This window comes from Piliocolobus tephrosceles, chromosome 1, assembly GCF_002776525.5.
Source record: "Piliocolobus tephrosceles isolate RC106 chromosome 1, ASM277652v3, whole genome shotgun sequence".
Classification (NCBI taxonomy): Eukaryota; Metazoa; Chordata; class Mammalia; order Primates; family Cercopithecidae; genus Piliocolobus; species Piliocolobus tephrosceles.
In genome coordinates, this window is record NC_045434.1 from 17,614,361 (window position 1) to 17,638,234 (window position 23,874).

At 44.5% G+C, this 23,874-nt stretch overlaps 1 protein-coding gene across 1 annotated transcript in view; it reads right to left on the reverse strand.

Annotated features, from left to right (window-relative positions):
- Nucleotides 1-12,838: 12,838 nt before the first annotated feature.
- The window catches only part of CAPN9 (calpain 9), a 75,897-nt gene continuing 64,861 nt past the window's right edge, over nucleotides 12,839-23,874 (reverse strand). Inside the window, exons 21-22 of the mRNA XM_026455092.1 lie at nucleotides 13,245-13,380; nucleotides 12,839-13,000 (exon numbers count right to left, since the gene is read on the reverse strand). Of these exons, the coding sequence (XP_026310877.1) occupies nucleotides 12,839-13,000; nucleotides 13,245-13,380 (298 nt within the window). The remainder of the gene's footprint in view (nucleotides 13,001-13,244; nucleotides 13,381-23,874) is intronic.

The window sequence follows — 23,874 nt, forward strand, 5'->3', positions numbered from 1 at the left end:
CATTTTTACAAAAGTTCCCCCAAGAAATCAGCAACCAGCCTCTGTTTCATCTGGGGGCCCCTCCCTTGGCCCCCTGGGTTTGGGGGTGCAGCCCCACTGGGAACAGTGGGGGTCTGTCACCTGTCTGAGCCACACCCTCTGTGTGGATGTCAGGAACAGCCTCCCTTTCTTTGGGTCCCCCTTTCTTTAATTAACGTCTTCAAAAATAATAAATTCTTACCGACGACTTGTAACTTAGTCATATTTTATACTCGTAGCCTTTAATAAAGCCATTTAAAAAACGCTATTTGTGTCTCTGATGGGCCTCTGCTGGTGTCAGGAAGCCTGTGGAGATGATTGCAGTTGAACACGAAAGAGAAAAAGAGGTTCGTGCTAGTGAAAGCTAGCTTAAGCCACTTCCGGAAGCCTGCTTTGCAGTCTTGGCGCGGTCCTCCCTGCAGGTTTGTGGGAGGTGATGGCTCCTAGCAGGAGGGGTGGGCTCTGTCCTGGGGGGCGCTTGCACAGCCCTCGGGCAAAATGGAAGCGTTGGCAAGGCTTTCCAGACAAGCTTATTGTATTGGGTGAGTGGCTCTGAAAAGCTGCCTCCCTGAAAGCTTTCATGTTGCATCTAGTTAAAGCTGATTTTTGGTGGGAGGATGGGGAATAGAAATTCAAAATAAAATATGGCCAGTCAGTCCTATTCCATTCATTAAGGTGTAGGTGGTAAATTACCAACTATAGATTAAGGAGATGTCAATTTCTCATATTAAATACACTTTTAAGGCTAAAAATGGTGAAAAATGCTGACTTAGGTTGGCAGACTTCTAACTTATGCACAGTGGGACCTTGCTGCTTTCGGGACTGGAGATTTCTGGGAGAGTGAGTAATTGCACCTGCCGACTTAGTGGCATATAGTATTTGTGATGAAGTTTGTGGGTCGTCAGTGTTGGATGATTCTATCTACACATTATGAGAGGAAACAAAATAGCTCCCAAGCTTCTAGGTTTGGCAGTAAGTCAGTATGTGTTATTAACACATCTTTTAAAAAGATGTTTCTATGCAAGAGGGAGGAGCCACCAACATAGAGGCAAAACCTACCTGGGTGTATTCAGCACTTTGCAGCCAGGGAGGGAAAATGCTGAATCCGGGGGTGTGAGAATGCTAGTTGTTGCAGGATGGGACTATTCATGGCCTTTTCTGGCAGTTTTTTTTTTTTTTTTTTTTTTTTCTCCAAGGCAGTCTTCTGATGAACTTGCCAACTTTCTGGGAACATGGGTACCAAGAGGGAGCTCCCTAGGAGGAAATCAGTGATTCTGAATCACACCCAAACTTGGGTAGAAAACAAGTGGGCAACCCTGGATATAAGATAAACTTTTAAAATTAAGAGCAGGGCATTGGTTTGCTAGGGAGGCATAACAAAATGCCACGGGCTGGGTGGCGTCCACAGAAGCTTATTTTCTCACAGTTCTGGAGGCTGGAAGTTCGAGATAAAAATGTCAGCAGGGTTGGTTTCTGAGGCCCCTCTTCCTGCTGTGTCCTCACCAAGGTCGTTCCTCAGTCTGTGCTGTCTGTGTCCAAATCTATTCTTATAAGGACATCAGTCGTATTGCATTAGGACCCACCCTAGCCACCCCATTGTAACTTAATTACCTGTCTAATGGCCCAGACTCCAAATAGTCACATTCTGAGATATTGGGGGTTAGGACTTCAACATAAAGGAATTTGGGGTGGAGGAGGGACAATTCAGTTCCTAACAAGCAGCAATTTGAACTAGAAACAAAAAAATACCCCTCATAATGGCAGGCACAAATACAGTGTCCAGGAGTCAACGTAAGTGCACAGACTTCTTTAAGGAAAAATCTAAAAGTTAAATAGAAAAATTAGAAGAAGATCTGAATAATCTTGGATGGGTAACAATATTTGAAAAGTTACTTCCCAAATAATTTCATAAAGTTAGTGCAACTTTTTTTCTTTTTCTTTTTTTCTTTTTTTTTTTTTTTTGAGGCGGAGTCTCGCTCTGTCGCCCAGGCTGGAGTGCAGTGGCGCGATCTCGGTTCACTGCAAGCTCCGCCTCTCGGGTTCACACCATTCTCCTGCCTCAGCCACCCGAGAGTTAGTGCAACTTTAATAAAAATTCCAGTTGGATAGTTTGAGAAATCTGATAAATTACTCTAAGTTATAAACAGAGAAATAGTTCACTAAAGAAGTGAGGGAGGGGTGGCTTGCTCTGTTATGAAAGCATGTTACAGGGCCATGGAATTACAGTTTGTGGGTATTGGTGCAAGAACAGACAACTGGAGGAATGAAACAGGATGGAGAGCTCAGGGACAAAGCAATGTGTCTTTGGGAACCTAATTTACAATCAAAATGGCACCACAAACTGGCAGGGAAAAGGAAGGATTCTCACTATATGGGTGGATGAATTTGCACAGAGAAATGTAAATGTGGGTTCCTACCCCACACTATGTAGAAGGTGAGTTCTATGGATTAAAGACCAGATTGTCATAGGTAAAACTGTAAAACTAATAGAGGAAAATAGCTTGTGACTTAGGGCAAGAAAGGTCCTTAATAAAACATCAAAAGCACAAACCATAAAGCAAAATAATCTGTTACATAAAAGTTTAGATTTCTATCAGTGACGATAGATAGGGTTAATTAGCTGAGAGAATGGAGAAGATGTTTGCTATGTCAATTCTAATAAAGCACAAGCATCAAGAACATAGAGGGCACTCCTGTAAATTAACAAAAGGAGGTCAGTGATCTCTAGAAAATTAACAGAAAATCCTAAAGACCATCAGTCTATGAAAAAGTGCTAAAAATAACTGGTAGAGAAAAAATATAGAGAGCTGGATCATGCCAAGTTTTGGCAAAAATGGGATAAAGCAGTGGTTCTCAACTGCAGAGATGTCCCCCACCCCAGGGGGTATTTGGCAGTGTCAGGGGACATTTTTTATTGTTACAGCTGGGGAGGGAGGTGCTACTGGCATTCGGTGGATAGAGGCCAGGGAGGCCACTAAACATCCTGCAGTCCACAGGGTACTTCCCCAGAACCAAGAATTATCCAGCTCCAAAGGGTAATAGGGTCAAGGCTGAGAAATCCTGAGGTGGAGAAAACTGTGCAGCCAGAGTGTCAAGAGTAATCTGGTACTATTTTGCCAGATTATTTATACGTATATCCTGTGACCCCACAATTTCCCACATATATATCCCTTAGAAGTTCTCACACAGCTACTTAAGGGACCTGTTCATTGTACAGGGCTGTTCACTACAGTGCTGTTTGTTTGTGGGAGTTGGAAGCAAGCCGGATGTCTATCATTGGAAGGAGGGCTAGGTGCACCCACACCATGGAGTATTAGGTACCAATTAACAGCAATGAATTAGATGTATACATAGAAATATGGATGGATCTGAACAAGCATATTATTGGAAAAAGGAAAACACAAAATGGAATATTGTCTTAATCCCTTTTCTGTTGTTTATAACAGAAGAGCTGAAATGGGGTAATTTATAAAAGAAAGGTATTTATTTCTTACAGATATGGAAGCTGAGAGGTACAAGATTAAGGAGCTGTATCTGGTGAGGGCCTTCTTGCTGGTGGGGACTCTCCGGAGTCTCAAGGTGGTGCAGGCTATCACATTGTGAGGGGACTGAGTGTGCTAGTGTGCCAGCTCAGGTCTCTCTTCCTCTTCTTATAAAACCATGAGTCCCACTCCCATGGTAACCCATTAAATTAATCCATTAATCTGTTAATCCTTGAGATTAGTCCACCATAAGGACAGCGCCCTCATGATCCAGTCACCCTTTAAAGGCCTCACCTCTCAATATAGCCACATTGAGGATTAAATTTCAGCATGGAGAGGGGAGACATTAAAATTATAGTATATATAGCAACACCACGCGTAATTTTAAATATATGCAAATAAACAAGGTATATTTAAAAGAATAGAATGGTAGCCTATGGGAGGAATGGGGTGGAAATAAAGGTGGCAGGAAAAATTTAACAGAGGGGTCTTAAGTGGACTGATGATAATCACGTGCTAGTAGGCACCCACTTGCAAAGAAATTTGATATTGTGCATCACCTAAGTCTGTTGCTGAGCTCTCACATGAGACAGGAGTCTCATTTATTTAGCCAGCTTGTTAGATCAGAGGTGGTCCTTGGCTGACATTGATTCAACATTTTGTGACTTGGCTGTTTAGCTGCAGTTGGTGTCACTCTCGATAGTTGTGTGACTCTATAGTTCATCAGCTGACATGTGTAAAGCTTAGTGGATCAATGCAAATGGGACCTGGTGCCTGTTCCTTGGGGACAGAAGTCACACAGGCTGTGTGAGGTGGGGAAGGGCACTCTGCAAAGGAAGAAATGATTTCATCAATTGACCAATGGCTTCACCACAGCAACCTGAAGTTTACTCCAACAAAGTTTGTCATGCAATAAAATCATAGACAATAATGTGTGAGGATTCCTAAAATTATTTTAAGTTTCCTAACTACATTGCAGAAAGTGTTGGAAAATATAATCGAGTGCGTTAACACAATACCAGCATTTTAAAGCATTTTATTACGAAAATAGTCAAGTCCAAATGGAAGTCATGTATCTCGCAGGGACAGCCCAGATTTGAAATGAGATCCAAATGCAAATCTGGAAACCACATGGGCCCTGGCAGTTCTCTTTGTGTCATGCTGTCTGTTTCCCTTCCTCTACCCCCTCATTTCGTTCTCCTTCCCTGATTCATCCAGCCCCAGGATTATAATACTGTAATGTATTTTTTATTCATAGTCTTACTGTGTTGCAGCCTGATGCTGGGCACTGGAGATTCAGCAGTGTATAATACAGACATAGTTGCTACCCTCATGGGGCTTATATTCTAGTGGGGGAGACAGACTAAATATATGACTACATAAACAATTTTATAGTTGAAAGTGCTTAAAAGAGGATTTCTGCTTCTGGCAATGACAGAGCAATTGGGACAAGGCTTACCCTCTTGTTATAAACAACTAGAAAAGTGTACAAAGTATGTGAAACAACTGTTTATAGACTTTGGACAACAGACAATGTAGAACTGTGATCCTTGGGAGAGAGGACATGAATGAGATAAGCCTTATGATTGTCATGGCTTTCTGGCTTGAGACATATTCTACATTGTGTTGTAGGAGGTAGGGATTCTAAGCATAGCACGCAAGTTTCTCTGAGCTGAGGAGAACGAGTTTGGGGACAAAAAGGAGGCTGGAATTTGCATGACGGAACTGCAGAAAAAGAGCTCCAGAAATACGCATTGGAGTCTCCTTGAGAGTGTTGGCAGTCATTTCTGGACTATAGCACAGGGGTGGGGGAGAAGTACAGACAGAGCCTGGCAGTCTTGCTTTGCTAAGGAGGATGAGTTTGAAGTTGGGGAGGCCAAAGGGGCTAGAATAGACAGGGCAGAGTTCCAGAAAGGAAGGTTTCCAGAAATTTGCAGAGATTTCCTAAATCTTTGGCCAAAGACCAATCTGTACATGTGTGAGACTTTAGTGCCTGGACAAGATCAACTTTCAACGAAACAGCAGTTATCAGGGAGCTACAAAAATGAATAATTCCCAGAGTTTACATGAGGCCAAGAATCACTCAACTTCTCTCCAGCCACAGTGCAAACCAGATTGCATATGTGGGGCTCTCATCAGAGATGCTAGAAGGGCCATGCATTAGAAGTGGGGTTAACTTTGCCTTAGAATAAAGAGTAGTCTAGATCTGCCCTAAAAGAGTTTTGAAACAAGGCATGAAAGTATCAAACCGACTCACAAATGACTTAGTTGCTACCAGAATAGGCCCAAAACTCTTTATAAAAATATCACAATGGACCGGGCATGGTGGCTCGCATCTGTAATCCCAGCACTTTGGGAGGCCAAGGCAGGTGAATTGTTTCAGGTCAGGAGTTCGAGACCAGCTTTACCAACATGGTGTCTCTACTAAAATACAAATATATATATATATATATATATATATTAGCTGGGCCTGGTGGCAGGTGCATGTAATCCCAGCTACTAGGGAGGCTGAGGCAGGAGAATTGCTTGAACCCAGGAGGTAGAGGTTGCAGTGAGCTGAGATCGTGCCACTGTACTCCAGCCTGGGCAACAGAGTGAGACTCAGTATCAAAAAAAAAAAAAAAAATCACAAAATGTAGCACTAAACAACATTAAATTCACAATGTTCAGCAACCAATAAAAAATTACTTACTTACTAAGCAAGAACATGTGATTCATACACAGGAGAAAAATCAACTGATAGACCAACCCAGAAGTGACAGAGATGAGGAATTAGCACACAGGAGATTAAAACAACTGTGATAAACATTATGCAAATGCTCAAGGATGTGAAGTAAAATGTGAAGATGATGAAGAGGGTAATGGAAGCTGAAGGGACAAAGCAATATATAAAATAAAACTTTCCTGTATCAGATTAAAATTAGATGACACACTGCAGAAATTATTGAACTAAAAGACATAGCAATAGAATCTGTCCAAAGTGAAGGACAGAAACCAAAAGATTGGGAAAAAGAGGAATAAATCCTCATTGTCATGTGGGGAAATATTACAAGATCTAATGTATGAGTAATGAGAGTCCCAGAAAGAAACGAGAGAGAGGAAGGGATCAAAAAATTTGAAGAAATAATGGCCAAACTTTTTCAAAATGTGATAAAAATTGTAAACTTACAGAAGAAGTTCAATGAACCTGAAGTGGGGTAAACACACACACACACACACACACACGAATATACCAAAGCATGCTACACATAACTGAAAATCAATAAAAGAAAATCTATAGAACAGGTAGAGAAAAAAAAGACGTATGAAGTACAGAGAAGGAAAAAAAATACAAAACTGACTACAGATGTTTCACCCCCAAATATACAAGCTTGAAGTAAGTGGAACATTTCACTCTGTCACCCAGGCTGATGTGCAGTGGCGTGATCATGGCTCACTGTAGCTTTGACCTCCCTGGGTTCCGGTGATCCTCCCACCTCAGCCTCCTAAGTAGCTGGGACTAGAGGTACACACCACCATGCCTAGCTAATTTTCCTTCCTTCCTTCCTTCCTTCCTTCCTTCCTTCCTTCCTTCCTTCCTTCCTTCTTTCCTCTTTTCTTTTCTTTTCTTTCTTTTTTTTTTTGACATGGGGTTTCACCATGTTGCCCAGGCTGGTCTCAAACTCCTGGGACCAGCCTGGCCAACATGGTGAAACCTCATCTCTACTGAAAATACAAAAATTAGCCAGGTGTGGTGATGCACGCATGTAATCCCAGCTACTGGGGAGGCTGAGGCAGGAGAATTGCTTTTACCCAGGAGGCAGAGGTTGCAGTGAGCCGAGATCATGCCTCTGCACTATAGCCTGGGTGACAGAGCAAGACTCTGGCAAAAATAAATAAAAAAATTTTTAAAAAGCCCTACTATTTGATGTCTACAAATAAAACACTTAACATTTCAAGTGGGAGCTTCAGGGAACACCTTGGAGAGAGGCCTGTTGGCTGGTCTGAGCCCTTCAACTGGAAAGCTCTGGGTTCGTTTCTTTCCTACCTTGAGGGTTTGCATCCAATTTTTGTTGGGAAAAGGTTCTGGTGAAAAGACATAAAGGTGGAAGATCCCCTGGGCAGCGAAAGTGTTCGAGTTGCTTCCGCGGTTCTTGTTCTCTATCTCTGAGCAGTTCTCCAGCTCCTTCGAGTCAGCCTTGTGGATCCTCATAGCTCCCCTAGCTTAGGAGTAGCCTGGCAGGAGGTACCTGCCCCGCCATTTGACAGACCGAGCTGTCCCAAAGAGTTACCACCAGCCACATGCAGCTACTGAGCACTTGAAATGGGGCTAGTGCTAACTGAAGTGTGTGGAAGTGTAAGGTACACACAAGATTCCCAAGACTTAGTATGAAAGAAGGCAAAATATTTCACTGATAACTTTTGTTATATTGATTACATGTTGAAATAATATTCTGGATATATGGGATTAAATAAAATATAACATCAATGAAAATTAATTTCACTTGTTTCTTTTTACACTTTAAATGTGGTTACACATATGTGATAAAAATCACGTATGTGGCTTGCATTACATTTCTGCTGGACAGCACTGCATAGAGCTTCACCCCCTTTTGGAAGGCCTTCTGTACATTCTTTCATTTGACTCGTATCACGGCTCTATGTTAGGGTTAAGGTACGTATTGTATGAAAATGAGTCACATAGGCAGAAGACTGAAGTCTTGTCCCCACTTACTTCTGTGACTTTGAATAAGTCTGTTTTCTTCTCTATAACACAGATGTAATCATCCCTTCCCTGCCAGCCCCATTGGGTTCTCAGGAGACCAAGTTAGGAGACTCTCAGGGAGTAGAGTTGGTGTTCTTATTCTCATGAGGAGGGAGGGAGAGCATATGCCCCGAGAAGTGAACTAGCTTGTCCAGGCTGGGCACAAAGCACATCCCCCTGGGCCAGCGTCATTTCTCTCCAGCAGGGATTCCACCGCTAACCTTTCAGGGCCATGTTCCCTTCCACCCACTACTCCATCAAGTCATCAGATTAATTTGACAGGAGAGGCCCCTGCAAAGGGCAGGTTTGCCTTTTGGCTCACCCCAACCTTTGGGGATTGTGAGCCAGGAAAATAAACAAGATCGACCTCAAAGAAGCGTACAAAATGGGCCTTGGGTCAAGCAGCTTATTTATGCAGCAGCCTTTCTTCCAAATAGCCGATGGGTTTTGAATCTTTACCAGGCTATTTCTTCCAATGACTCCTTCACCCCTTGAAAAAAATGATGACCATATTTCTCTCTGTTTTCCAGTTGAAGAAATAGAAGAACATAGAGGCTGAATGTTCTATTCAGAGGCATCCAGCCAAACAGCTGCAGAGCCAAGAGCAGCATCCCAGGGCCAGGGGAGTAGGACCAGTGAGGTAAAAAGCAGGGTTGTATGCAGGAGGCACAGATGGAGCAGCTGGCCGAGAGCAGCCCGTGGGGAGGGGGTGGACAGGCTGGCTGCTGCCCAGACCCAGGGGCTTCTTCAGAGACATGGTGCACAGATGAGTGGCCATGACTTTCATATGAATGAGTTCAATGAATGAGTTCTCATTCAATGAATGAGCTGTCTCTTAACCACAGATAGGCTGGGCACATTCTCTGCTTTGGGGGTCAGAAGTCCTTTTCGTGGGTGAGATGGCTTCCCTGTGGTAGATTCAGGCCTCATGCTGCACTCAGCTTCTCCCATGTCTAATGGCAATGCTGGCCACTGACTGTGCCAGTGTCAGGGCCTGGAGGATCACGTGGCCTTGCCAGAGCATGACGTGGGTTTGATTGTTGTCGGAAAGCAGGTTGAAGCCATCCAGAAAACAGCCACATCCTCTGTAGTGTGGTTTCTAAAAGAGCATCACTGACTGCTCACATTTGGGGTAGGGGTGGGGTCGTGGATGGGGAAGACACAGGGAGTGGCAGGAGGGGTGACTCAGTCTCAGTGACCAAAAAGTGCCTGGGCCCTACACATCTTGAATCTTAGATCTGAGCTCCAGGGGCCTTGGCACGGTGTGTGCCTGCTCCACACTCAGCTCTCTTTCCTTCTAGAGCACAAGATTAAGAACACGGGGGTCTCCAATCCTCAGTTGCTTGTGGGACCCTCCTGGACAGCACCTCTAGTCTCAGCTTGGGGAGCTCCAGGTGAGGGTGTGCAGGAGGGTGGGGGGTTAAGAATGGACTTTGAGTTGCACAGACTGAGATTCCTTCCCAGCCATGTGATGTGATGGATTCTATCATCTCTCTCAACCTCACAGGGTTGCTGAGAGGATTGAATAAAATAGCTGTTAACATAACGCCCGGCACACAGTAAGCATGCCATCAGCGACAGTCATTATTTTATCAGCAGTTGCACAATGAATCGGGGGCAGCTGGGGGGGAGGGGGCAGAAGGTGGCTCCCTGTCCCAGTGCCCCAAAAGGCTTCTACATAGCTAGCCAGACTCCTGTCCTCCTTCCTTGCCACCACCTCTGAGGCCATGCCCGTCCACTGGAGAGGGTGCCATGCCTTTGATGACTTTGCTCCATTGCCAGGCCCCTCTTGCTGTGCTCTTTCTTCTGCATGCCACCTGACTCTGCCAGCTCCCTGCAGTGGGATTTGCTACCTCTGTTTTTCCGACTCCCCAAGGGCTGACTCCATAGAGCGGGTGTCGAGTGCCTGGACCTAAGTTATGCTCAAGTTTCCTCCAACACGCCAGCTCCCACCCTCCAGCTCTCATTCTACTCAGCTTTTCCTCCAGGTGCATTCTGCGCCTGGCAGCACCAGAACAGGGTAGTGGATGAGGACAGTGGCTGAGAAGCCCTCCGGGCCTTGCGCAGGTGGAGAAGCAGGTGCCCAGTGTTGCTCCTGGCAGACTAGCCCTGCATACTCTGGTTTCTGTCTTCCAGCCCTTGCATATCCAGCTGTGCTCTCCCCAGGGCCTTTGCCCTCCTCCAACATGGGCTCTTGCACAGGTAGTGTACTGAGGCAGACGGTGCAGTTTTAGGGCCCCATGGGAGGCAGGCAGAACAGCTAATTTCTGCTGGAATCACTCACTTTCCTTGCATCAGCCTGCATCCCAGACTCAGTCAGCACTGATGCAGGGTTTCTGTGATCAATAAATAGCCTGCACTTTGGACAGTTTCTCTCCACTTCTCCTCATTGCCAGAATCCCAAATCCCTTGGGATTCTAGCTACAGCCACTTTTGCAATGCCATTTAGGAAAATGTGCTATTACATGAATGACCTGCTTTCTAGAACTGGACCACTCATGAAAATCCTCCCCTACCCATTGGTTATGTCCTGTCAGGGGCGCAATTAATTACAAATTGCTTCAATTACCCCGGGGAAGAGTTTCCATTTCTAAGTGCCTTCTTATCAGTAAGTCGCATAAGACACGTGACTTAACTTTCCTCTTTGCCAAGTTCCTCATCTGTAATATGGGTAAAACAATAGTTTTGTGTCATATGGTTGGTATGAGGACAAAAGGAATAACACCGGCAAGCACAGTCAACAGAGACTGGCACACAGAGGAAACCTCACCTGTGTTGTTTGTCATTATCAGGGAACTCATTATCAAAGCAGCCCGAAAGCAAACTCTGGTGCCCTTTCCTTCCCCTGAAACTCGGTGACAGCTGCATCCTATAGCTTGGAGAGTTGCTTACAGTTTTGTTGTATCAGTGTCTGTCTTATGTAGCAAATGCAAATCAGAAGCAGGGATATAGAGGTTTAAGGCCCTCCAGGCCCTAGGGTTACAACATGTCCTTTCCCCCCACAGCCTCCTGGTTCTTTGCTCAGCAAACTGCCATCTACCCTGAAACACATCTCCTGACTGGTGACTCATATAGCTATTTTTGGATTTTCTAGATTAAACTGTAATAAAAATCGACATAGATAACCATCTCTGCTCTCTATGATCTTAATAATCAAGTCATTTTACAAAGCACATTCATCTTCCGGCTGCCAGATAAAAGCATCCTTGACTTACATGTCCAGTAGACCACCAGCTCCTTGAGAGTCAAGGCTCTGCCAGGCTTGCAGAATGTCCGGTCTCTGGAGCAGTGTCTGGCACCTGGTAGGCACCACTTCTGCTGGCCTTGCTGCTGCCAGGTGGCTCTGGCAATTCATGTCCTCCCTCTGCACATCCTTGAAAACCCCATATATTTGTGGGGGGCTATCTGGGGCTATCTCCACGGCAGGGCAACAAGAGAGACCATCGTGAGAGCCACTGGCCCATCCACTGCCTGGAGTGCAAACTGGACACCCAGAAGCTAGCTGGGCCTAAGCTGGACATTTAGTGCCAGAAAGTGAGTCATTGCCCCTAAGAAGAAGACCTTAGGGAATGGTGGAGATACTGTCCAAAGAAGGGAAGAGGAATTTCAGAGATAGTATAGTTGGAGAAGAAAAAGAGCATTATTTCCCCAGTGAATACAGTTGACCTAATAAACTGGTTTCATTAGTTTAGCTCAGGCTATAATTTGGGCCTGAAAAATACCCCTTCTATTTACTATGTGACTTTTTTGGGGCCCTGTGGCCTGGTGGAGATGAGAGCTTGAGGATGACCAACCTTCTGCTCTCTCTCCAAGCCCAGTGTCTTCGTGGAGGCAGCAGTTCCTAGATAAGTCTGTTGGCATCCAATACCTGGCTGGCCCTGAGCCACTCTCCCAGGGGTGTGGGACTTCAAGCCGTGGATGCAAGCCTTAAAAGTGTGAGGGGGGCAGGGGGTCTCACTGGGGTTCTTGATTCAGGGGTGAATGAAGTCCAGATTAGAATTAACACACGGAAGTGTTCATTCTCCAAGGCTCTCGAAAGGCTCTGAAATCTATCAGGCAGATGGAGGCAGTGGAAGAGAGATAAAAAGGCTCTGGGTTTGGAGTTCTGAAGTCCAGTCCTGCTCTGCACACTATTAGCCATGTGTCACCTGCTCAGGGAGACAGAGGAGACAGGAACTAACCCGCAGTCCACAGGTGGTCAGGGAGTCTACGCACGCTCTGAAATGATACACACGTTCTTATGTGTCTGTGCATGTACTGGAGGAACAGACTCATAACTTTTTTTAACCAGATTCTCAAAGGGGTCCCTGATTCAGAAAAATAAGAACCATTCCACAGAGGGACTGCTGAGATTCTGACCGTCACAAGCTTTCTGGAGTTCTAAATGGTGCTCCTGTCAGTCCCCTCCGTGGGTCTCTATGCTGTAGAGGCAAAGCCATGTGTCCTCGTCCTGCCCTGAACCTGGCAGTGTGACTGAGAGGGGAAGCCAGGATGGGGTTCCTGTTGGATCCCACATGTGTTTCCTCCCTGGCTTGTGGAAGCAAATGCGTTCTCCAATGTGCTATGCTCTTCCTAATTGGAGGCAAATGCTCTGTTACAACCGTTTCCTTTGGCTCGCTGTCCAGAGGCTCTGGGCGTCTCCGAGGATGGATGCAGGCTGGATCAACGTCTCCAGCACCCCGTTACTGAGCAGGATCTGGTCCAACTTTGGCACCATATCAGGGGTGGTGGCTGCCCAAGCCTCAGGGCCCATTTGCTGGAGGAAAAAGACACCACCTGTGACTTTTCACAGTCCATGACACTCTCGGTCTTCTAGATATACAGAGACAGTTTTGTCAGCTTTCTCTCCGAAGCCTTATTGTCTTTAGGTCGGGTCAGAAATTCATAAATGGGCAGTTTGGGTCCTGGGGAATTCAGTCAAATGAACTGGGCAAGGTAGGCAACATCTCTGCTGATGGAACCCTTTGACTTCTTGCCCTCTTGCCCCAGGCACCGCCAACCTTTTCGGGGGAAGACTCAGACCAGGCCACCAAGGTCAGCCACCAGGATGTGGAGCTAGAAAAAGAAATGCTTAAATCTCCAGAGGCAAGTGACTTGAAGCGTGTGGTCCCCCGGCTTTTCCGGAGATAAAGGTACCTGTGAGCAGACCGCACCACAGGCTATTTCTGGAAATCCAGGCCAAACCCATCCTTGGTCCGCCAGGGCTGCTGCTGCTCTGAAGGATTCTCGCTCTTGGACAGCTCATTTTTTGGTATATACTTTGCTTCTTCCGGGCCTCTTCTCCCCTCTTTTAAAAAAGGCCTGCTTATTTATTTAGAGATGGAGTCTCACTCTTTTTGCCCAGGCTGGAGTGCAGTAGGGCGATCTCCGCTCACTGCAACCTCTGGGTCCTGGGTTCAAGTGATTCTCCTGCCTCAGCCTCCTGAGTAGCTGGGATTGCAGGCCCACACAACTACGCTTGACTGATTTTTGTATTTTTAATAGAGATGGTGTTTCACCACGTTGGCCAGGGTGGTCTTGAACTGAACTCCTGACCTCAAGGGATTCACCTGCCTCGGCATCCCAAAGTATTGGGATTACAGGCGTGAGCCACCGTGCCCGGCCACCACACCTGGCCCCAATTTAAATATTCATTTGGCAGGAGAGGTGGGGAGTTTTATTTTCCCACCCAAAGGCTTCACAGTTAATACCCTGTCAGCTGCAAGCGGCCTCCCTAGCTGCCAGAACCCAGCTCTTCCCGTGGATAGAGGCAATATTTTCCCTGGATGAGATGAACGAGCAGGGCTCTCCCAGAACATCCAGGCTTCTAAACCCTGTGCCATGAACGACCTCCACATCACTGATGCTGGCTTTTCCATCTGCCTGGCCTGGCCCTGGCCAAGTCACAGGAGAAGGAGGAGCCAAGTTTCAGAGGAAAAGAAATGGAATGAGTGCTTTTCCACCACATGGACATAATTATGTCTTGGATGAATTTTCCCATCTCCATCATTGCAAAAGATCTTGCAATGATCTTAAAAAGACAAATTGCCAGTGTCTTGATGCCTGCTGTCACCTGGGCCCAGGAGTGGGATGCTGGGGAGTCATTCTCCCTGGTATTTGTAGACAGCTGTGCAGTTTGCCATGACAGCCTTCCTGTGACTTGGACAGTATTGGTAGTGGGCAGGGGCCTTCTAACCGTCTCCCGGTGCACAAGTCCCCTCTGCCCACGTCCTCCTGTTCAGGGCCTCATCCCTCCCCCACACCCACTTGGCTCTTCTGAGACCCTTGGTTCACCTTCTTTCAATTGCCAGGCCCTCCATCCTCTTCTGGATTTCCTGGTTTCTTTCCTTCCCCATCTATGTCTTTCCTTCCATCTGAAATCCCTTGGCTGCCGGGGTCTCCTGCTAAAGCTTAGCGTGAATGTTTCACGCCCTGACTCCCATTGTCCGCCTGCTCCTGCCTCCTGGCTGCTGAGCAGAGCCGGAGAGAGGTGTGGCCAAGGCTTTGCAGTCCCTGATCTGTTCCTAGCCTCACTTTCCATGGCAGCTGGTCTCTCGTGTCCTTCCTAAGCCCCCATACCACCCCCAGGGTCCTCTCTCCAGGACTTTCTTCTCACCTTTCCTCTAGAAATGGAGGCTCCAGACCCGCCTGGGCCCTCCTCTCCTGCTCTGGCGCTCTCTGTCATGCCTGCACTGGGTGACTTGGGCAAGCTGCCTTGCTTCTCATGGTACACTTTCTTCATCTGGAACGTGGGTGTGATGATGCTTCCGACTCTTGGGCTCTTGGGAGGGTCACACAGGAAGCAGGAGAAAGGCCTGGCTCCAAGAACAACAGCTGCTTTATTGGGGCCACCTTTGGACACAGCACTATCTGTTCAAAGCTGGTCCTCCATGCAGCCTCTTCAGCTTCTCTCTCCCATTCATGAGGATGGCTTCTCCCCATTAGCCCCAAGAAGCCACCCACCCACCTGCCAGCTCATGCCTGAGCCCCCCTACTCTACCTCCTGCCCTGCCTTACATGCTATGTACTATTTTCCTTGTTTATGCAGATGTATGGGGGCTCTACTGCCCCAGGCTCTTCCTTGTGTAGCCTTGAATCCCTTCTTTTTTTTTTTTTTTTTTTACTCTTTTTTGTCATCCCAAAGTAAACTGAAACAATGCTCCCTTCTGTTCAAATCGTGTACCAGTTATCTATTGCCACACAACCCTGCATCAAAACAACATCAGAATTCCATGGCTTAGAACAACAGGCATCTATTTAGCTCCTAGATCCCTGGGCCAGGGATTGGGGGTCTCAGCAGAACTGTTCTGGACTCATTCTCCGTCATGTGTCTGCAATCAGCTGGCACAGGGCCATCAGGGTGACTGAACTGTGTGTCCCTCTTGTACTCTGCTCAAATTAGACTACTACAATCTCACGGAAGTGGTTGAGAACAAGAATGAGGTTTTTCAATATATCAGTTGTGTCCCATTGGCCGACACAAAGCAAATCCCAAGGCAGGTCCCAGAGTCAAAGGGGAGGCACTCCAAAGTGATGGGGCAGGGACTATGGCACAGGCCAGGAGAAGGGTAGGGCCACATGCAATCAATCGATCACAGGTGAACCAGGAGCACTCACTCCTTTATCACAGAGGTCTGTTCCTGCAGCTGCCTCATTCCTCCTCCACGCTGCAGCTCCTAGTAGCAGGAACTGCATCAAACTCAAGGCTGCATCCCCAGCATTTAATTTATCGCCGTGCCTGGCTCATAGAAGACCCTCAATGGTAGTGGATTGAATTGAATGTTTCCTCTCATCTTAAACTCAGTCTCAGGGAGCTCATTATACATTTTTTTAAAACCCCACAGTGTCTGGTATTCCCATGTGGTCTCCCATCCAAGTACTAACCAGGCCCGACCCTGTGTAGCCGACAAGATCAGGTGTATTCAAGGTGGTAAGGCCGTAGACTGTGCTCCGCTTTTAAACAGCTGTCCTTGTTCCTCTGTAATCAAATGCCTTCTCTCATTCCAGGGCCCACTCAGCCCCCTATAGACCAAGCTCATGCTCCCTGGGGTCAGGATGCTTGATGGAGCCATTTATAACAACTGTTCTTCCCTACATCCTTACCCACCCATATCTGTACTTTTGAAAGCCACTGGTAATCTTGGAGCACAATTAAACCATTCATCAGCATCTGAAGCCTCTCTGACTTTTCAGTAACAAGTGGGTATCTCTTCTTCAGAACATTCTCCTCCCAGCAGTGTAGGACCATGGACAGAACTTGGCCTTCAGCCTCAGAGAGACCCAGGTTACACCACCCTGTGGTGGTGTGGCTCTAGGCCAGGTATCTGCTTCACTCCACTGCAGAGCTGGCTTCTCTCTGGGTCTTAGCTATTGGCCCTCTCCATCTCCTCTCTGGAGCCTTTAATCAAACTCCTTTTCTGAAGACCTAGAAGGTAACTGCACTTTTAGAAGCCTTTGGAGCCCAAGAAGAGAGAGGGTTTGGGTTGAGGGGATGTGTTTTTGTTTTAGAAGTAGTGGTGGGAAAAGCACGGACTTCAGATTCAAACAGACCAGAGTTCAAATCTCTCTCTAGTCCATGCCAACAAAATTCTGGGCTGCATGACACATCTCAGAACATCTCTGATATCTCCTTTATTTTACTATTATTATTATCATTTTTTTTGGAGTTGTGTGTTACTTTTTTATTATTATTTTTAAAAGTTCTTCGTTTTTCTCTGTCCTAACACCAGGCTCCTGTAAGGCTCTATACCTTTAGGTGTTCTCTTTTCACACTCACTTTCTTGTGAAATATTGGCTTTTAAATGACTTATCTGAATTGGCACCTTTTAAATTCAAATCACCATCTCCAAAATCTCACAAAGAATCCATTCCCACACTCTCATTTTCGGTCAGGATGTTTTTACATTGATATTCCACAGTGACCTCAAATCTCAAACTGAAATATACTCCTCGTCACAACGACCCATTTTGTTTTTGGTTTTGAGACAAGGTCTCACTATGTTGCCCAGGCTGGTCTTCAGCTCCTGGACTCACATGATCCTCCCAGCCTCCGGAGTAGCTGGGGTTACAGGCTCATGCCACCACGCCTGCTTCCAGTTTACTCACTTGTGTTAGTGGGACCATTTCCTTTGTCTATCCCATGGTCAAGTCAGCCATCTTTGCTTCATCCTTCCTCTTCATGGCTCCTACCATTCTTTCTCTTCCGTCAGGCTTTACACTGGCCCACCACTGTTCCTCCAGGAGGTTGTGTGGAAGTGAGTAAGTATTCCTCCCTCTGCGCCTGTTCTACCTTCTTTCAAAGACAACATTAGAATTCCTGAATTTGTAACATGAGGAAATGAGGCACTGATTGTTCTTCATTTGTCTGGGCCACATGTTCCCCAGCACAATTAAGGGCAGTGTCTAGATATTTCAGACACGAGAAGAGGATGAGAGAGACAGACTGAGAAACAAAATTCTCTGTGCTTCTCTTTCATCCTGTCTGAGAACCAAAAGTATTACCAACCCCGCACCCCTGGTGAATGCATGTGAGAAGCCTTGGCCTCTGGCCTCTTCACATCCTCATATGTAAAGGCGTGAACAAGGATGGTGGGATTTCTTCCATGCCTGGCTAGCTCTTTCCAAGAAGATGATCTCATTTGTCTTGGGTCTTGGTGAAAGGCTTATTTTTAAAATGCACATTCCATTTTCCATTATTTAATAGGCACATAATGTCTTGCAGCTTCCTTCTAAGTGATTTCATGCATGGTGATTCCATGTGTTTCTCCAGTGCCTATATGGGCCTCAGTGAATCTCTCTCTATATATTTTTTAACACTATGGTAATAAAAACACGTTGGGCAGTGTGTGGCTGTGGTTTCATTTCAGAAAAACTTTAGTCTAGACCATCAATGCCCTGTGACTTAGGAGCAGGGGCTGAGAGGGAGACTATCTGGCAGATGATCCTGTACTGCCTCTTCCAAACAGAATTAGACAGGGGAGACGCTGGGGTTTAAGCATGTGTAGAGTGGGAAGGGCAGGGATAGGAGATAATGTTAAATAAAAAAAATTCATGACATTTATTAAAGATGGTAAGGGAGGCCGGGCACGATGGTTCATGTCTGTAATCCCAGCACTTTGGGAGACCGAGGCAGGCAGATCGCAAGGTTAAGAGACGGAGACCATCCTGCCCAACACGGTGAAACCCCGTCTTTACTAAAAATACAAAAATTAGCTGGATGTGGTGGCACGAACCTGTAATCCCAGCTACTTGGGAGGCTGAGGCAGGGGAATCGCTTGAACCCAGGAGGAGGAGGTTGCAGTGAGCCGAGATCGTGCCACTGCACTCCAGCTGGTGACAGAGCAAGACTCCGTCTCAAAAAAAAAAAAAAAAAAGATGGTAAGGGGTATTTTATTTATTCAGAAACATCGAGATAGGTGTGGGGATCACAGCAGTGATGTTCTGCAGTGCAGGAGAGAGATTGGTCTCAACTCTGAATACAACAAAGAAAAGTGAGAATTTATAGTGAAGGAGTAGAGTGGAGGCAGTGGTCACTGGATGGAAAATTAGTAAGAGGAAGCATTAGGGCTAAGGGGGATTCTGGCTAAACCAACCTAACAGGATTCTTGCTGCAGGAAGGCCAGGGTGATCAGACATTACCTGGCAAATGGTGGAAGATGAGGAACCTGATCAGATACTGATGGTGATCAGATATTGAATATGGACAATCTGGTTAAACTGACTTAGCAGGGTTCTTGCTAAAACTGGACACTACAGACACGAACATGGAAGTCCGAAAGCTGTGTCCATTTAAAACATTATATTTGCCAGAACTTTCAGAACCATGTTGTAAAAATCATAGACAAACATGAAACTGGGAAGCTTTCAAAACCCAGGATTCGGAGAACACTGACAAATCTTCACAGGAGGTTGCAAATTTAACCTCAGAGATGTCTGGAAAAATATTCTACTCAAGCTTGGTCTTGATTTCCAAAGATCTACAAATCTAGTGAAGTTCTTGCTGAAGTGAAAATAGCCACCAGCCAACTGCAGCTAGAAGTTGAAGCAAAGGAAGTCTGAAGGCTAATGGCTCCTCAGTCTCAGAAACCACCCAGTGATGAGCACACCCACCTTTGTGAACAAAGGGAGGCGTGAGCTGTCTGGACAGTCCCCATCAAGGGGCCATGATAAGTCAAAGGCACTAGAAAACAGTGATGGCAATTTTTCAGGAAATGGATTTCAATTTAAAAGTAATCAGAACAAAGGTACAGTTTTAGTTGTACAGAAAAATTGAACAGCAAGCAGAGTATATCCCCTCTTCCCCTCTCTCCCTCCACAGTTTCTCCTAACACTAACACACACACACTCATGCACACGCGCGCGCACACACACACACACATTAATACTGATGTGGTACATTTATCGCAATTGATGAACCAATACTGACACATTATTATCAACTGAAATCTATCATGTACATTTGAGTTCATGCTTTGTGTTGTACAGTTCCAAAAGCACCTTCTGATTTTTGTGGAAAAATGCAGAAGTTAATTTAGAGAAAAAAAAACTTTATATTTAGAAAAAATGGCTAAGGTGATTGACTACTCATTAATCTGAATTATATATTCTTTAGGAAGATTTATTCTGTGCAATGTGTAGTATAAAATTTGCATTAACTCTGGTCTTTCCTATAAGAGTTGTAGCAGGCACTTAGTAAGAATTTCATCATTACAATTAATCACATGCATATATACTTTTCTATGGGAAATAACTTTTTCCTAAAAACACATTACGTGTTACCTTTAGACAACCTATATTCATGAAACAAGTTGCGTCTTTGCTTTCTCAGATTGCAAAAGTCTGTGTAACCACTGTCCTCAGCAATTGTCACTATTACTTGGCCCAGTGCCATTGTGCAAGGGAAGGAAGGTTTTGTCTTGGCTCAGTGGTAGGAGGACTAACTGTCTTCCCACATGGAGACATACTAGAGAGGATATTCTGGCCTCCCTGCAGCCTCAAGTTCTCTCCTCCCTGGGAGAATAGCTACTCCACAGATCTGTATCTGCTTGGAGAGGTCATGCATGTGTTCTATGCACTTTCAGCGCCACCCAGGTACAGGGTTTGTCAGTCTTAGGTGCTAATCTCTCAGCTCCACATTTATCCACACATGCCCTGCTCTGTGGCACTGAGGCTGGTTCTCTGCAAAACCCATTTCTGTTTTGTAGCTGCTCCCTGTGAGGCTGTGACAGTAAGAGGCCTGAAAAGAGACTGGGAGGCTTGAGGAGAAAGAGGAGACTTGCTCCTTCTTGTCTGCCTTCTGTCCACTTACTGTTGCTATGACCATCACCCTGAATTCTCCACCCCAGCAGCAGTAGACCCTTCCTATAGCTGCAGCAAAGTCAGTTTGCAGTTTTTCTAACCCTTGTAGAGTTAGCCTAAACCCACCCTCTTCAGAGCTGCTACATTGCCCTCATGACTAACCCATTCTCTACAATCCAGATTTAAGCAGCACTTCAGAGGAGTTTGCCCAGTGATGAATATATCTGATTCTTTGTTCACCAACTGGCTATTGCTATTTGTGCATTGACTCCACTGGTCAGAACCAAAGACAGCAGGAGAGGTAAGTGCAGCCAAATTCATCTAGCCTCACGCTGACCTTCCTATAATCCATACTGCCAAGTGAGGTGTCTGCAAACTACAGATACTTTGCCAACTGGCTTACTGTTAGGTACTGCGAGTAGGAGAGAGGGCCTGAGAGAAGATCAGAACACAGAAAGAAGAGAGAATCTTCTCTTTCGGGTTTGACAGTGTGGTAGTTTCTGGAAGTTTGTAACACCAGCAAGAACAGGGTAACACCTGAGCAGAAGTAGGATTGATCTGGGCTCAATCCTGGGCAAAGGCAGTATCTTTTTGACAATTTCCAATCTCTGTGGTGCCTTCGACCATGCAGCAGTAGGTACAAACTCAGGAGCACAACTCTCTTTTCTGTATGGAACAGACATGAATATTGCAGGGGGAGGGAGTCTGAGGGTGAACTGTGTAAGGCCTACTAATGGCCCTCTAAATTATTCATGCCCTAATCCCAGAAACCTGTGAGTGCATTATGTTATCTGGAAAAAGGGATTTTGATATGTAATTAAGGTTATAGACATTAAAATAGTCAGATTTTCTGAATTTCTGAATTTTCTGCGTGAGTCCAGCAGTGGGGAAAACGAAAACTACTAAATGCTGCTGTGGTCCCACGTAACAAAACTTACAAGCAAGGCTCAAAAGGATCAAACTCATTTCAGATAACTGTGTCCCTGAACAAAGCTTGATAATATTTATAGGAATACAAACTATCCAGCAAGCATTGTCTAGCATTCAATCACAAATCACCAGTCATGCAAACAAGCAGGAAAACACAACCCATAATGAGGAGGAAAATCAGTCAGTTGAAACTGACCCAGAACTGACACAGACAATATATTTAGTAGACAAAGACATGAAAATGGTTATTATAACTGTATTCCGTGTGTTCAAGAAGCTAGAAAAAATACTGAACATGTTAAATAAAGAAATGGAAGAAATAGGCTGGCATGGTGGCTCATGCTTGTAATCCCAGCACTTTGGGAAGCTGAGGCAGGTGGATCACCTGAGGTCAGGAGATCAAGACCAGCCTGGCCAACATGTCGAAACCTTGTCTCTATGAAAAATACAAAAATTAGCTAGGTGTGGTGCATGCCTGTAATCTCAGATAGTTAGGAGGCTGAGGCAGGAGAATTGCTTGAACCCAGGAGGTAGAGGTTGCAGTGAGCTGACTGTACTCCAGTCTGGGCAATAGAGCGAGAATCCATCTCAAATAATAATAATAATAATAAAGAAAAAGAAAAAGAAAAAAGTAATGGAAGAGATTGAAAGACCCAAATTGAAATCTAGAGATGAAAACCACAATGGCTTAGATAAAAAATACAGAAAATGTGATTAACAGCAGAGTAGACATTAGAGATAAAATTTAGTAAATCTGAAGACAAACTAGCCAATCAAACACAGAAGGAAAAAAGACTGAAAAATAAATTAAGAGAGCATGTTAGCTATGGAATAACTTCAAGTGGCCTAATATACATGTAATTAAATTGCCCAAAGCAGAAAGCAGAAGCAGGGGAACAAAAATATTTGAATGAATAATGACAGAACTTTTTCCAAATTTAATGAAAACTATAAACTCACAAATCCAAGAAACTCAGTGGACACCAAGCACAAGAAACACAAAGAGAGTACAAAGGCACATTATAATCACATTGCTAACTACCAGGAATAAAGTAAAAATCTTAAAAGATGGTAATGGATTTCTCATAAAAAATATTGTAAGTTAAAAGAAAGTGGAGCAATGTCTTTAAAATATTGAGAGAAAAAAGAACAGTCGATCTAGAAACCTGTACTCTATATCAAAGATACTATAACAAAGAAAAATAATCTCAAAAACATTGGAAAATACGCTGACGTAAATGAAAACAAAAACACAACATACTAAAACTGATGAGATACAGTGAAAGTAGCATTATAAGGGAAATTTATAGCTATAAATGCATACATTAAAAAATAAGAAAGATTTCAAATCAATAACTGAACTATACACCTCAAGGAACCAAAAGAGGGAAAAACAAAATCCAAAGATAGCAGAAGAAATAAAATAATAAACATTGGAACATTAATAAACAAAATAGAGATATAAAGACAATAGAGAAAATCAACAAAGCCAAAAGGCAGTTTTTTGAAAACGTCCATGAAATTGACAAGCCTTTAGCTAGACTGACCAAGGAAAAAAAGAGAGAAGACTCAATTTACTAAAATCAGAAATGAAAGGGAGGATTATAATCAATTTTATATCACCTATACAAAATAAACGAGTACCTAGAAACACAATCTACCAAAACTGACTCATGAGGAAACAGAAAATCTGAACAGACCTCTACTCAATGAGGAGAGTGAATCAATAATGAAACAAATAAAAAATCCAGTACAGGACAGTATCACATGTAAATTCTACCAAACATTTCAGTAAGAATTAGCATCAACCACTCTCAAATTCCTCAAAAAATTGAAGAGAGAACACTTCCTAACTCATGAGGCAAGCATTAACTTTATAACAAAGTCAGATAAAGATAATAAAAGATAACTATGTTCCCATATCTCTGATGAATATTGATGTACAAAGCTTCAGCACAATACTAGAAAACTGGATTTAGCAGCATAACAAAAGGATTATATATCATGATCAAGTGAGGTCTACTCCTGGAATGCAAGGATAGTTCAACATATGAAAACCAATCAATGTAACACACCATATAAATAGAATGAAGATACAACCTACATTATAATAGCAATTGATGAAGAAAAAGCATCTGAAAAAAATTCAATACCATTTCATGGTAAAAACACCCACCAAAGTAAAAATAGAAGAAACTATCTCAACATGATAAAGGCCATATATAAAAAACTTGAGGCTAACTTCATATTTCATGTTGAAAAGATGAAACTTTTCTCCTAATATCAGAAATGAGAACACCTGCTATCACCACTTCTATTTAACACAGTACTGCGAAGTCCTAGTCAGAGGACTTAGGCAAGAAAAAGAAATAAAAGGCATCCAAATGGGCAGGAAGAAGTAAAATTATCTCTGTTTGTAGATGG